This window comes from Triticum aestivum, chromosome 7B (assembly GCF_018294505.1).
Source record: "Triticum aestivum cultivar Chinese Spring chromosome 7B, IWGSC CS RefSeq v2.1, whole genome shotgun sequence".
Lineage (NCBI taxonomy): Eukaryota > Viridiplantae > Streptophyta > Magnoliopsida > Poales > Poaceae > Triticum > Triticum aestivum.
Window position 1 is genome coordinate 340198190 of NC_057813.1, and position 15921 is coordinate 340214110.

The 15921-nt window shown below is 42.8% G+C and overlaps 1 protein-coding gene across 4 annotated transcripts; it reads right to left on the reverse strand.

The window, feature by feature from the left end:
• Positions 1-11903: 11903 nt before the first annotated feature.
• LOC123161824 (mucin-7) lies at positions 11904-15606 on the reverse strand. Of its 4 annotated transcripts, none has more exons than XM_044579640.1 (3): positions 15079-15592; positions 13677-13748; positions 11905-12023 (listed from the first exon to the last, which is right to left on the reverse strand). In XM_044579640.1, exons 1-3 carry the CDS (start codon positions 15575-15577, stop codon positions 11929-11931), a joined length of 666 nt encoding a protein of 221 aa, XP_044435575.1. In that variant the 5' UTR covers positions 15578-15592; the 3' UTR covers positions 11905-11928. The 4 variants fall into 4 exon arrangements, with proteins under 4 accessions (XP_044435577.1, XP_044435575.1, XP_044435578.1 ...); XM_044579641.1 differs by having other exon boundaries at positions 11921-12023; positions 15086-15606; XM_044579642.1 differs by lacking the exon at positions 13677-13748 and having other exon boundaries at positions 11904-12023; positions 15079-15594.
• Positions 15607-15921: the final 315 nt, after the last annotated feature.

A 15921-nucleotide genomic window follows, 5' to 3' on the forward strand; every position in this document is an offset into this window, starting at 1 on the left:
ATAAAAAATAAAATCAGAGAAAAAGAGAGAAGGGACAATGCTACTATCTCTTTTTCCACACTTGTGCTTCAAAGTAGCACCATGATCCTCATGATAGAGAGTCTCCTATGTTGTCACTTTCATATACTAAGTGGGAATTTTTCATTATAGAACTTGGCTTGTATATTCCAATGATGGGCTTCCTCAAAATGCCCTAGGTCTTCGTGAGCAAGCGAGTTGGATGCACACCTAGTTTCATTTGTTGAGCTTTCATTTATTTATAGCAATGTTCAAGAAATCGTTAACTGGTAGCTACTCGGTCAGTTTAGGAGTAGCGAGTAATCGGCGAATTGGCCTATTAACTGGATTAATCTGTCGACCTTTAATAGGTAGATTGAATAGAAACTTGGCAACATATATCTAGATTTTTTATGTATTATACCACTCTCACGCTCCCAGCTATGTAGTATACCAAAACATGCTGACGTACACATATGACAAGCATAGATAGCAGGTAATTTTATTAATCCTAGCTATTAAGGAGCGGGATAGGTTTGGAAGGGGTTACATGCAAAAAAATTGGGCTTTGTTTGCCCACCCGTTAATAGGCCAGCAAGAATTAATCGGCCTAACAACTGATTAATAGGCCTAACTGGCCAATTAATCGGCCTGACAAGTTAAAGTGAGGAATAGGTGCTATTCGATTCGGCCACGCTAAGAGTGGTGATTAACTGGCCCGTTAACTGATTAATCGGGTGAATTCTTGAACAATGGTTTATAGCTCTAGTGCATCCGTTGCATGGCAATCCCTACTCACTCACATTGATATCTATTGATGGGCATCTCCATAGCCCGTTGATACGCCTAGTTGATGTGAGACTATCTTCTCCCTCTTTTTATCCTCACAACCACCACCTTATACCACCATAGTGCTATGTCCATGGCTTGCGCTCATATTGCATAAGAGTTGAAAAAAAGCTGAAGCGCGTTAAAAAGTATGAACCAATTGCTCGGCTCGTCATCGGGGTTGTTCATGATGGGAGTATTTTGTGTAATGAAAATGAAGCATGGCCTAACTATATGATTTTGTAGGGATAAGCTTTCTTTGGCTATGCTATTTTCATAGGACATGATTATTTGTTAGTATGCTTCGAAGCATTATTATTTTTATGTTTCATAAGCTTTTATCTTGAATCATTTGGATTTCAACATTCATGCCACAATAAAGAAAATTACATTGAGAATTATGCTAGGTAGCATTCCACATCAAAAATTCTGTTTTTTATCATTTACCTACTCGAGGACGAGCAGGAATTAAGCTTGGGGATGCTTGATATGTCTCCAACGTATCTATAATTTTTGATTGTTCCATGCTATTATATTACCCCTTTTGGATGATTATGGGCTTTATTTTACACATTTATATCATTTTTGGGACTAACATACTAACCGGAGGCCCAGCCCGTATTTCTGTTTTTTTTGCCTATTTCTGTATTTCGAAGAAAAGGAATATCAAACGGTGTCCAAACGGAATGAAACCTTCGGGAGCGTGATTTTTGGAACGAACGTGATCCAGAGGACTTGGAGTGCAAGCCAAGAAGTAGCCGAGGCAGCCACGAGATGGGAGGGCGCGCCCCCCTATCTTGTGGGCCCCTCGGGCGGCCACCGACGTACTTCTTCCTCCTATATATGCCTACGTACCCCGAAAACATCCAGGGAGCCAACGAAACACAATTTCCACCACCGTAACCTTTTGTATCTGCGAGAGCCCATCTTGGACCCTTCGTCGGCGCTCCGCCGAAGGGGGAATCGACCACGGAGGGCTTCTACATCAACACCATAGCCCCTCCGATGAGTTGTGAGTAGTTTACCACAGACCTTCGGGTCCATAGTTATTAGCTAGATGGCTTCTTCTCTCTTTTTGGATCTCAATACAATGTTCTCCCCCTCTCTTGTGGAGATCTATTCAATGTAAACTCTTTTTGCGGTGTGTTTGTCGAGATCCGATCAATTGTGGGTTTATGATCAAGTTTATCTATGAGAAATATTTGAATCTCCTCTGAATTGTTTTATGTATGATTGAGTTATCTTTGCAAGTCTCTTCAAATTATCAGTTTGGTTTGGCCTACTAGATTGATCTTTCTTGCCATGGGAGAAGTGCTTAGCTTTGGGTTCAATCTTGCGGTGTCCTTACCCAGTGACAGCAAGGGCAGCAAGGCACGTATTGCATTGTTGCCATTGAGGATAAAAAGATGGAGTTTATATCATATTGCTTGAGTTTATCCCTCTACATCATGTCATCTTTCTTAATGCGTTACTCTGTTCTTTATGAACTTAATACTCTAGATGCAGGCTGGAGTCAGTCGATGTGTGGAGTAATAGTAGTAGATGCGGGCAGGAGTCGGTCTACTTGTTGCGGATGTGATGCCTATATACATGATCATGCCTAGATAATCTCATAATTATTTGCTTTTCTATCAATTGCTCGACAGTAATTTGTTCACCCACCAAAATACTTATGCTATCTTGAGAGAAGCCTCTTGTGAAACCTATGGCCCCCGGGTCTATCTTTTATCATATAAGATTTCAATCTACTTTTATTTGCATCTTTACTTTTTGCATCTATATTATAAAGTACCAAAAATATATTTATCTTATCATACTATCTCTATCAGATCTCACTTTCGCAAGTGGCCGTGAAGGGATTGACAACCCCTTTATTGCGTTGGTTGCAAGTTCTTTGTTTGTTTGTGTAGGTGCGTGGGACTTTTGAGGAGCCTCCTACTGGATTGATACCTTGGTTGTCAAAAACTGAGGGAAATGCTTACGCTACTATTGCTGCATCACCCTTTCCTCTTCAAGGAAAACCAATGCAAGCTCAAGACGTAGCAACTGGCTATAGAAAGGTAATTGATTTCAGAAAATTAAATAAAGTCACTGGATAAGATCATTACCCTTTGTCTTTCATTGATCAAATGTTAGAAAGATTATCTAAGCAGACACATTTTTGCTTGATATTCTGGTTTCTCTCAAATACTTGTATCACAACCTGATCAAGAGAGAACCACCTTTACTTGTGCTTTTGGAACTTATGCTTATAGACGTATGCCTTTTGATTTATGTAATGCACATGCTACCTTTCAAAGATGTATGACAGCTATATTCTTTGACTTTTGTGCAAAGATTGTTAAGATTTTCATGGATGACTTTTCTGTTTATGGAACTTCTTTTGATGATTGCTTAAGCAACCTTGATCGAGTTTTGCAAAGATGTGAGCAAAGTAATCTTGTCTTGAATTGGGAGAAGTGCCACTTTATGGTGAATGAAGGTATTGACTTGGGGCATAAAATTTCTGAGCGAGGTATTGAGGTGGATAAAGCTAAAGTTGATGCAATTGAGAAAATGCCATTTTCTAAAGATATTAAAGGTATTCAAAGTTTCCTTGGTCATGCTGGTTTCTATAGGAGGTTTATTAAAGACTTCTTTAAAATCTCTAGGCCTCTTACTATTCTCTTGCAAAAGAATGTTTCATTTGTTTTTGATGATGATTGTGTACAAGCCTTTGAAACACTTAAGACAGCCTTAACTTCTGCACCTATTGTTCCACCACTTGATTGGAACTTGCCTTTTGAAATTATGTGTGATGCCAGTGATTATGTTGTTGGTGTTGTTCTAGGACAAAGAGTTGATAAGAAATTAAATGTTATACATTATGCTAGTAAAACTCTAGACAGTGCCCAAAGAAATTATGCTACTACTGAAAAAGAATTTTTAGCAGTTGTGTTTGCTTGTGATAAATTCAGATCTTACATAGTTGATTCTAAAGTAACGGTTCACACTGATCATGCTGCTATTAAATATCGTATGGAAAATAATGATGCTAAACCTAGACTCATTAGGTGGGTTCTTTTGCTACAAGAATTTGACTTGCACATCACTGATAGGAAGGGAGCTGAGAATCCCGTTGCTGATAACTTGCCTAGGTTAGAAAGTATTCTTGATGACCCACTACCTATAGATGATATCTTCCCTGATGAACAATTAGCTGTCATAAATGCTTCTCATAACACTCCTTGGTATGCAGACTATGCTAATTATATTGTTGCTAAATTTATACCACCTAGTTTCACATACTAACAAAAGAAAAAATTCTTCTATGATTTAAGACATTATTTTTGGGATGATCCACATCTTTATAAAGGAGGAGTAGATGGTATTATTAGGCATTGTATACCTGAGCATGAATAGGAACAAATCCTACCGAAATGTCATTATGAAGCTTATGGAGGGCATCATGCGGGAGATAGAGCTGCACATAAGGTATTGCAATCTAGTTTTTATTGGCCTACTCTTTTTAAGGATGCTCGTAAGTTTCTCTTATCTTGTGATGAATGTCAAGGAATTGGTAATATTGGTAGACGTTAGGAAATGCCTATGAATTATTCACTTGTTATTGAACCATTTGATGTTTGGGGCTTTGATTATATGGGACCTTTTCCTTCCTCTAATGGGTATACACATATTTTGGTTGTTGTTGATTATGTCACTAAGTGGGTAGAAGCTATTCCAACTAGCAGTGTTGATCATAACACCTCCATTAAAATGCTTAAAGAAGTTACTTTCCCGAGGTTTGGAGTCCCTAGATATTTAACGATTGATGGTGGTTCACATTTTATCCATGGTGCTTTCCGTAAGTTGCTAGCTAAATATGATGCCAACCACAGAATGGCATCCCCTTACCACCCTCAATCTAGTGGTCAAGTTGAACTTAGCGATAGAGAAATAAAATTAATATTGCAAAAGACTGTCAATAGATTCCAAAAGAATTGGTCTAAGAAACTTGATGATGCACTTTGGGCCTATAGAACAGCTTATAAAAATCCTATGGGTATGTCTTCCTACAAAATGGTTTATGGAAAAGCTTGTCATTTGCCTATTGATTTAGAACATAAAGCATATTGGGCAATTAAAGAACTCAATTATGACTTCAAACTTGCCAGTGAAAAGAGGTTATTTGATATTAGCTTACTAGATGAATGGAGAACCCAAGCCTATGAAAATGCCAAACTATTCAAAGAAAAATTTAAGAGATGGCATGACAAAAGAATCCAAAAGCGGGAATTCAAAGTTGGTGAATATGTTCTATTGTACAATTCTCGTTTTAGATTTTTTACAGGAAAACTTCTCTCCAAATGGGATGGACCATATATCATTGAGGAAGTTTATCGCTCTAGAGCTATTAAGATCAATAATGCCGAAGGCACTAACCCGAAGCTGGTCAATGGACAAAGAATTAAGCACTATATTTCAGGTACACCTATTAACGTTGAAACTAATATTATTCAAACCATGACACCAGAGGAATACATAAAAGAGACCTTCCAGAACACTACAGAACCCTGAAAAGAATTTTGCAAAAATATTTTTTATTAGTTTTGGAATATTAGAACAAATAAATAAGAAGAAGAAACAACCTAGAATGCAACCCAGGTGCCCACTAGGCACCAGGGCGCACCTTTTTATGTTGGGAAACAAGTATACGATAGGAAAACAGAGTCGGGAAGGTGCCTGAGGGGCCCACTACCCACCAGGGCGCCTGCCCCCACCTGGCACATTGAAAGTTAACAAACATAGCATTGGTCAATGATGCAATTCATGAAAGAACTAATAAGGGAAGAGAAGATTCACATGCAAATATACTATCCTGGACATCTTTTATGATTGTGAGCCCCCATTAAATATTTTATGCCAAATTGTTGACGTTGGACAAGGAAGACAACATAATGATTTATGATTGTTCATATGCACATAGAAGTTAAATTGTCATAGATCCTCCAACATGTGGTGCTTGCTCAATATCTTTGCTAGCCAAAAATCTGCACTAAGTAGAGATACTATTTATGCATCCAAAACCCTTAAACCCAAATCCATGTTTTGAGAGTCCACCATACGTACCTATGGATTTAGTAAGATCCTTAAAGTAAGCTATCATCGGTGCATAAGGCAACAAAAATAGATTCTAAATGTGTTTGATCTTTTAGTGTAAGGGAAAATAAGCGTTGTACGAACTTGTGATGGCAAAGTAATAAAAGCGACAGACTACATAATAAAGGTTGCTATCATAAGTGGCAATATAATGTGACATTGTTTTGCATTAAGAAATTGTGCGTACAAAACCAAAAGGCGCAAGACAACCTCTGCTTCCCTCTACGAAGGGCCTATTTTTTACTTTTATGTATTTAATTTTTATGAAAGAGTCAAAGTGTTATACTCTATTCCTTTTTATTTTCTCTTTTGCAAGCATCATGTGGTGCAGAAAGATCTAGGCACATATATCTAGTTGGATATGAGTGATCATGAGTTATTATTGTTGACATCACCCTTGAGGTGAATAAGTTGGGAGGCGAAACTATAAGCCCCTATCTTTCTATGTGTCCGGTTGAAACGTTTTGATCCGTATATATGTTGTGAGTGTTAGTAATCATAGAAGATTAAATAATGGTTGAGTATGTGGACTTGCCAAAAGGCTCTGATACAAGACCCTTCCTGAAAATATGATGAATTGCAATTGCAAAGTTGACTCAGAACATAGTTTGTTGGTTTTCAATAAAGTTTATGCTTCATACTTCGTGTTGTGATGAATTATTATTTTCCCATGAGAAGTTTTATGATAAATTTTATTGTTGTTATAATAATAAGCATGATGCTACTATGTCGGTATTTTGTTTTTATTGACACCTGTCTCTCTAAACATGTGGATATGATTTTCAATATCGGCTTTCGCTTGAGGACAAGCGAGGTCTAAGCTTGGGGGAGTTGATACGTCCATTTTGCATCATGTTTTCCTACTGTTATTTATAGTGTTTTTATGCAATATAATACTGTGTGGGGTAATTCTAATGTATTTTCTCTCATAACATGCAAGGTTACACAAAAAGGGAGAATGCCGGCAGCTAGAATTCTGGACTTGAAAAAGCTATGTTAGAGATACATATTCTGCACACCTCCAAATGAGCTAAAATTTTATGGATAATTGTTTTGGAATATATAAAAAATACTAGAGAAAATAAATATCAGAGGGGGCCACCTAGGTGCCCACTAGGCACCAAGACGCGCCACCCCCTCCAGGCGCGCCCTGGTGGGTAGTGGGCACCCTGGCCCACCTTTGGTGCCCATCTTCTGATACATAAGGTCTTTTGACCTAGAAAAAATAGGGAGAAGACTTTCAGGACGGAGAGTCACCATCTCGAGGTGGAACTTGGGCAAGAGCACTTTTGCCTCCGGCAGAGCGATTCCACCGGGTGAACTTTCCTCGGGGAAGGGGGAAATCAAAGCCATCATCATCACCAACAACCCTCTCATCTTTGGGAGGCCAATCTTCATCAACATCTTCAACATCACCATCTCATCTCAAACCCTAGTTCATCTCTTGTGTTCAGTCTTTGTATCAAAACCTCATATTGGTACCTGTGGTTGACTAGTAGTGTTGATTACATGTTGTAGTTGATGCTAGCCGATTTCTTTGGTGGAAGATTATATGTGCAGATACATTATGATATTTATTACTCCTCTGTATTGAGCATGAATATGTTGTGTGAGTATTTACTTTTGTTCTTGAGGACACTGGAGAAGTCATGTTGCAAGTAATCATATGAATTTGATATTTGTTCGATATTTTGCTGATATGTATGTTGTGATTCCCTTAGTGGTGTTATGTGAATGTCGATTACATGACACTTCACCACCTTTTGGCCTAAGGGAATGCATTGTGGAGTAGTTATTAGATGATGGGTTGCTAGAGTGATAAAATCTTAAACCCTAGTTTATGCGCTATTCTGTAAGGGGCTGATTTGGATCCATATGTTTAATGTTATGGTTAGATTTTTATCTTAATTCTTCTTTCGTAGTTATGGATGCTTGCGAGAGGGATTAATAATAAGTGGGGGGCTTGTTCAAGTAAGAACAACACACAAGCACCGGTCCACCCACATATCAAATTATCAAAGTAGCGAATGCAAATCAAACCAACATGATGAAGTGACTAGATGAAATTCCCGTGTGTCCTCGAGAATGTTTTACTTATTATCAAAGACCGTTCTGGGTTGTCCATTGTTATAAAAAGGATTGGGCTACCTTGTTGCACTTATTGTTACTATTGTTACTTGTCATTTGTTACAAATTATCTTGCTATCAAACTACTTGTTACCGACAATTTCAGTGCTTGCAGAAATTACCTTGCTGAAAACCACTTGTAATTTCTTTCTTCTCCTTGTTGGGTTCGACACTCTTACTTATCGAAAGGACTACAATTGATCCCCTATACTTGTGGTCATCATTTATATTCTCCTCCCTAATCAGATTGAATGCACTGAATTTTTCTGTTAACAAGGCGTTCAACATGGGCTTGAAACGAATGAAAACTGCCTCAACATCAGATTTAGCACACAAGAAATAGATCCAAGTGAATTTGCTAAATGCATCGATAAAAGATACATAATATTTATAACCACCAACTGAAATAGTAGCGTGACCCATACATCGGAATATATGAGTTCCAAAGGAAATTTTGCGGAACAACTAGGCGAACCATACGGAAGTTCGTGACTCTTTGCGTGTTGGCATGCATCACAAACGGATGCATCATGAGTCCGATTGTATGAAAGTTCATTCAAACTAAGAATTGGTTGAATGACTTGGGACGATGGGTGACCGAGGCGATGACGCCATTGCTTTTTATTGACCGATGCAAGCACGGCAGCCTTGACATGGTGGAGGGTGGATAGCGGAATGGGTTAGACGCCCACTCTACATCTGCCTTGGAGTAGGCTTGTCTTCCATGCTTGATAATTAATGAAAAAATATCAGGGTGAAATTCAACGAACACATTGTCTTTGGTAAGTTTACGGATGGAGATGAGATTATTTTTTATATGGGGAACATGAAGTATGTTTCGAGGAAGAAGAGGTTTAGCAACAGAAGTATTAATAGAACTTTGACCAATATGTTCGATGTGCAAACCTACTCCGTTGCCAACTGTTGGGGAACGTAGCAGAAATTCAAAATTTTCTACGCATCACGAAGATCTATCTATGGAGAGACTAGCAATGAGAGAGAGGGGAATGCATCTACATACCCTTGTAGATTTCTAAGCGGAAGTGTTACAAGAACACGGATGAAGGAGTCGTACTCGTAGCGATTCAGATCGCGGTTGATTCCGATCTTAGCGCCGAACAACGGCGCCTCCGCGTTCAACACACGTGCAACCCGATGACGTCTCCCGTGCCTTGATCCAGCAAGGGGAGAGGGATAGGTTGGGGAAGAGGACTCCGTCCAGCAGCATCACGACGGCATGGTGGTGGTGGAGGAGCGTGGCACTCCAGCAGGGCTTCGCCAAGCACCGCAAGAGACGAGGAGGGAGAGAGGTAGGGTTGCGCCTTGGGAGAGAGAGACTCATGTGTTGGGAAGCCCCAAAACCTCCACTATATATAGGGGGAAGGGAGAGGGGGAGGCGCCCTAGGGTTTCCCCTAGGGGGGCGGCGGCCAGGGCAGATGGGATCTCCCCTTTGGGTGACTTGGCCCCCAAGCCAGGAGGTGGGAACCCTAGATGGGGTGCCCCAAACCCCCTGGTCATGTGGGAATAGGTGAGGGGGGCGCACAGCCCCTTAGTGGGCTGGTTTGCCCCCTCCCCTTGGCCCATGAAGCCCCCCCCAACACTTGTCGGGGCTCCCGAAACACCTTTCGGTCATGCTGGTCATCACCCGGTACCTCCGGAACACTTTCGGACTCCAAAACCCTTCGTCCAATATATCAATCTTCACCTCCGGACCATTCCGGGACTCCTAGTGATGTCCGAGATCTCATCCGGGACTCCGAACAACATTTGGTAACCGCGTACATACCTTCCCTATAACCCTAGCGTCACTGAACCTTAAGTGTGTAGACCCTACGGGTTCGGGAACCATGCAGACATGACCGAGACAACTCTCCGGCCAATAACCAACAGCAGGATCTGGATACCCATGTTGGCTCCCACATGTTCCACAATGATCTCATCGGATGAACCACGATGTCAAGGATTCAATCAATCCCGTATACAATTCTCTTTGTCTACCGGTATAGTACTTGCCCGAGATTCGATCGTCGGTATGACGATACCTCGTTCAATCTCGTTACCGGCAAGTCTCTTTACTCGTTCCATAATGCATGATCCCGTGACTAACTACTTAGTCACATTGAGCTCATTATCATGATGCATTACCGAGTGGGCCCAGAGATACCTCTCCGTCTCACGGAGTGACAAATCCCAGTCTCGATTCGTGCCAACCCAACAGACACTTTCGGAGATACCCGTAGTGCACCTTTATAGCCACCCAGTTATGTTGTGACGTTTGGCACACCCAAAGCATTCCTACGGTATCCGGGAGTTGCACAATCTCATGGTCTAAGGAAAAGATACTTGACATTTAGAAAAGCTTTAGCATACAAACTACACGATCTTGTGCTAGGCTTAGGATTGGGTCTTGTCCATCAAATCATTCTCCTAATGATGTGATCCCGTTATCAACGACATCCAATGTCCATGGTCAGGAAACCATGACCATCTGTTGATAAACAAGCTAGTCGACTAGAGGCTCACTAGGGACATGTTGTGGTCTATGTATTCACACATGTATTGTGGTTTTCGGTCAATACAATTATAGCATGAATAATAGACAATTATCATGAACAAGGAAATACAATAATAACCATTTTATTATTGCCTCTAGGGCATATTTCCAACAGTCTCCCACTTGCACTAGAGTCAATAATCTAGTTCACATCACTGTGTGATTGTAATGAATCGACACCCATGGGGTTTGATCATATCTCGCTTGTGAGAGAGGTTATTAGTCAATGGATCTGAACCTTTCAGATCCGTGTGTGCTTTGCAAATCTCTATGTCATCTCCTAGATGCAGCTACCACGCTCTATTTGGAGCTATTCCAAATAACTGTTCTACTATACGAATCCAGTTTACTACTCAGAATAATCCAGATTAGTGTCAAAGTTTGCATCGGCGTAACCCTTTACGACGAACTCTTTTACCACCTCCATAATCGAGAAAATTCCTTAGTCCACTAGTTACTAAGGATAAGTTTGACCGTTGTCCTGTGATCCATTCCTGGATCACTCTTGTACCCCTTGACTGACTCATGGCAAGGCACACTTCCGGTGCGGTACACAGCATAGCATACTATAGAGCCTACGTTTGAAGCATAGGGGACGACCTTCATCCTTTCTCTCTCTTCTGCCATGGTCATGTCTTGAGTCTTACTCAATACTCACACCATAAAGAACTCCTCCTTTGCTGATTTATTTTGAAATCCTTCAAAATCTTGTCACGGTATGTATTCATTTGAAAGTACTATTAAGCGTTTCGATCTATCCTTATAGATCTTAATGCTCAATGTTCAAGTAGCTTAATCCAGGTTTTCCATTGAATAACACTTTTCAAATAACCCTATATGCTTTCCAGAAATTCTACATCATTTCCGATCAACAATATGTCAACAACAAATACTCATCAGAAATGCTATAGTGCTCCCACTCACTTCTTTGGAAATAAAAGTTTCTCATAAACTTTGTATAAACCCAAAATCTTTGATCATCTCATTGTGACGCCCTCGATTCAATCATACACTAATCATGCACACAAATCTGTACGATCAAGATCAAGGACTCACGGGAAGATATCACAACACAACTCTAGACACAAATTAAAAAAATACAAGCTTTATATTACAAGCCAGGGGCCTCGAGGGCTCGAATACATAAGCTCGAAAACACAAGAGTCAGCGAAAGCAACAATATCTGAGTACAGACATAAGTTAGACAAGTTTGCCTTAAGAAGGCTAGCACAAAAGCATCTATGATCGAAAAGGGAAGGCCTCCTGCCTGGGAGCCTCCTAACTACTCCTGGTCGTCGGCGTTCGTCACGTGGTAGTAGGCACCCTCGGGGTAGTAGTAGTCGTCAAAGGTGTCATCTGGCTCCTGGACTCCGTCATCTGGTTGCGTCATCCGAGAAGAATGGAAAAGGGGAAAAGAGGGAGCAAAGCAACCGTGAGTACTCATCCAAAGTACTCGCAAGCAAGGATCTACACTACAGATGCAACATTATCAAGGGAAGGCTGTATATGTGGACTGGGCTGCAGAAATGCCAGAATAGAGAGAAGGCCTAGTCCTATCAAAGACTAGCATCTTCTGGAAACCATCATCTTGCAGCAAACAGGAGGGGGTAGAGTAGCATAAAGTAAAGTAGTAGTAGTGTTATCAACCTCGGCCAGAGATCCTTTCTCGACTCCCTGCGAGAAAGAAATCCCAGAGCCGTACTATCCAATTATCATCACAATCCAATTCTCATCACCATCCATTTCTCATCTCAATCCATTTCTCATCTCAATCCATTTCTCATCATGAGTATCCAGTTCTAGTTGTATCGATCGGGATACAACTCCGAGTGTCCGTTACCGTAGGACAGGCTATCGATAGATGTTTTCTTCCCTGCAGGGGTGCACCAACTTACCCACCACGCTCGATTAACTTCGGCCGGACACACTTTCCTGGGTCATGCCCGGCCTCGGCCAAACAATACGCTGCAACCCGACCTAGACTTAACAGAGAGGTCAGCACGCCGGACTAAACCTATGCCCCCAGGGGTCATGGGCCATCTCCCCGGGAACTCCTGCACGTTGCGAATGCGGCCGGTGAGCAGACCTAGCTACCTCCTTAAAAAAGGTAGGTGCTTACCAGTCCAACCCGGCGCGCGATGTTCAGTCACTGACGTCTATTAAGCTTCGGCTGATGTATACGACGCAGAACGCCCATACTATGCCCACGTGATGGTTAGTGCTATCAGGCCAGAGGCCCCTCGGATCAAATATCCAAATCGTAGTGGATTAGGAACGCGCGGTAACAAGCAGAGACTCACGAAAGATGTGACCCCGTTGCCCCGTCTCGAGGACTTGCGGCAAGGACTAGGAATGCCCGGCCACGCCTCGTAATTATCTCGCGGGCACCCTCCAGGTCAACCCGTCTCCACATCACTCGCAATTAAGCTCGCGCGGGTACCCCTCAGGGTCGACCCGTCTTTCCAAGTAACAGGGGTAAAGTCCAAGTATCTGTGTGTCCAAACATCAAGGGGAAAACCCGAGGAATCACCCCCGATGAATTCCACTAGATGTAATCATCAAGGTGAACGTAAGAGGAATCACCCCCGAGGTTCACACTTGAGGGGTTGCACGACAGAGTCGTATCGGAAGTGGTTAAGGAGGAAATCACCCTCGATGACCACGACCGAATGACTACACTACAGGGTTAACATCAGAAGTGCTGAAGAGGTTCACCCTCGGTACTCGATAGTAACCCAGTAGTGTTGAGCAACTAAGGGGAAAGTGATGTGCGGTGCCGGGGCCTGGTCTTCGGTCCCGTTGATCGGGTCTTCAATGATGAAGCAGGGGCAACAAGGACAAGGTGGGGGTCACTGATGGATCACTAACCAACCTATACTAAGCAGTTTAGGATAATCAGATAAGGTACAACAGCAGATACAAAAGCAGGCTATGCATCAGAATAGGAGCAATCAATAACAGTAGCAAAATCTAATGCAAGCATGAGAGAATGGAATGGGCGATATCGGGATGATCAAAGGGGGGGCTTGCCTGGTTGCTCTGGCAAGGTGGGGTCGTCGTTGATGTACTCGAACATAGCGGCATCAGCGGCAGTCTCAGGGTCTACCGGGGAGAAGAGGGGGGAGAAACAGTAAATACATAGCAAGCAAGAGCATAACAGGACAACAGGCGGAGCTAGATGCGTTCTAACGTGGTGCTACACGTTACCGGCGAAGGGGGATAACATCCGGGAATGTTTTCCCGAAGTATGCATTTTTCGGACAAATGAAACGGAGGGGAAAAGTTGCATGTTCTCTATGATAGGGGCACGTGACAGATGAACGGAGAGTGTACTCGGATTCGTCTCGTCGTTCTGAGCAACTTTCATGTGTAAAACTTTTTCATCCGATTTACGGATTATCTTAAATTGAATTTCAAAGTTTTAAATGATTTTTAAAATTATTATTATTTTGAAAATATACAGTAAATGCTACGGGTACACAGAAGTGTAACCAACATTGTGCATATGTGGCTGACAGATGGGGCCAGAGGGCCCAGTTGACCAGGTCAACAGAGACTAGTCAACCGATGAATAGTAGAAGTGGGCCCGCATGTCATTGACTCTAAGTTTAGTAGTTTTAGGAAACCTTGCTTAATTAACAGCGGGGCCCATTTATCATAGACTTAGCCTTTTTAGAACAACTAACTAAAGCTAATAAACAGAGGGGACCACTTGTCATTTGTTGTTATACTAATTGAGCACTAAAGTATTACCAACTAAACTAAACAAGGGCCGGCCTGGTGGCACAGCCGTGAGGCTGGTTGTGCACACACGCACAGACCACACACGACACGCAGCACACTATGCTAGGTGTTAATTATGTTCTCTATTGACCGAAGGTAGCAATTTGTGATTTTCATAGCATTTAAACCACACATCAAATGGATTTGGTCCAGTGGGGTAAAATGAAGTTTGTCAACTGTACTTTCTACCTATATTTATTTTAGTCTTGTCAACAGTTAATTAACAGCAGTTTAGAGGCTGTCTAGGAGGTTAGTCAGTGTAAAATTCCTAAAGCTAGCCATATAGCTACAGTCACATTCAGCAGCAGCAGTACATTCAGTAGAGCAGCAACTGCATGCACACGAGCTGGGCGGTGGGCGCTGCGCTGCACGGCGTACGCGTGAGCGCGCAGAACGGGGCCGGGGCGGCCGAAGCTGGAGCTCGGTGAGGTCGAGCGCAGGGGGCAAGGGGGGTTCATGGGGCTGCGTGCGTGCGCACGTCGGGCTCCTTGGGAATCGCAGGAGCTCGACAGTGAGCTCGTGCGCACGCGACCGCGGCTGAGGCCACGACGGCAAGCTCGTCGGCGGTTGCAGGTTCGACCATGACGGAAACGAGGTCTACAGGCACGGTAAACGACAGGGAAGAAGGGGGATCGACGTTGTTGCTCACCGCGGACCTGCAGATGTGCATGAGCGGGCTCGGGGGAGGCTCGGTGCAGCAGAACGACGGCGGCGGCCTTCGGTGGCCGGAGGTGGAAGCAGAGGGCCGGCTCGACGATGGAAGGGGTTCCGGCTCGTTTCATCTCCGTAGTAGACGCAGCGGACGACGGCGGTCTTTGTGGACGCAACGGCGAGGCGAGATGTGCCTGCTGGCCATGGCAGAGTGAGGCGAGCGGCAACGACCGCGCTTGGCGATGGATCTGGAGGAGGTGACGAGTGCGTGGGCAAGAGAGAGAGCGAGGGGGCGCAAGTGGGGAGCGGTGAGTGGACGGGAGGGCTCGAGGCGTCGAGGGGACGGCGCCCTTATCCCCTCGGGGCGGCGCCGGCGAGCTGGTCCGACAGGGACGTGTCCCTGTAGCGGTCGCGCCAGGAGAACAGTAGGCGAAGGCGACCGATGGGGTAGGTGGGCTGGCTGAGATGTTGGGCCGGCTGGGTGGGCTAAGGCCCATGGGGACAAGGGGGTGGGCTGTTTCCTTTTGCTTTTTTTACCTTTGTTTTTCAATTTCGTGGCTGTTTGTTTTTGAGCTCCTGTTTTGCATTTAGTTGACCCACCAAACAATTTTTGTAAAATGTGAATCATGTCATATAAATACTAGACAATGTCCTTAGATGGCAGAAAAAGTTTGGCTCAAATAAAATAGTTCAATATTTTATAAATTAGAAAAGGCATTTAATTAATTGTTAAACCCACTTTATATTCACAAAAGGGCATTTTAATACTTTACAAAAATGTGGGGTCACCACCATAATTAGTTATGGAATATTTGCCACACTTTGAACATTTCAGTTTGTA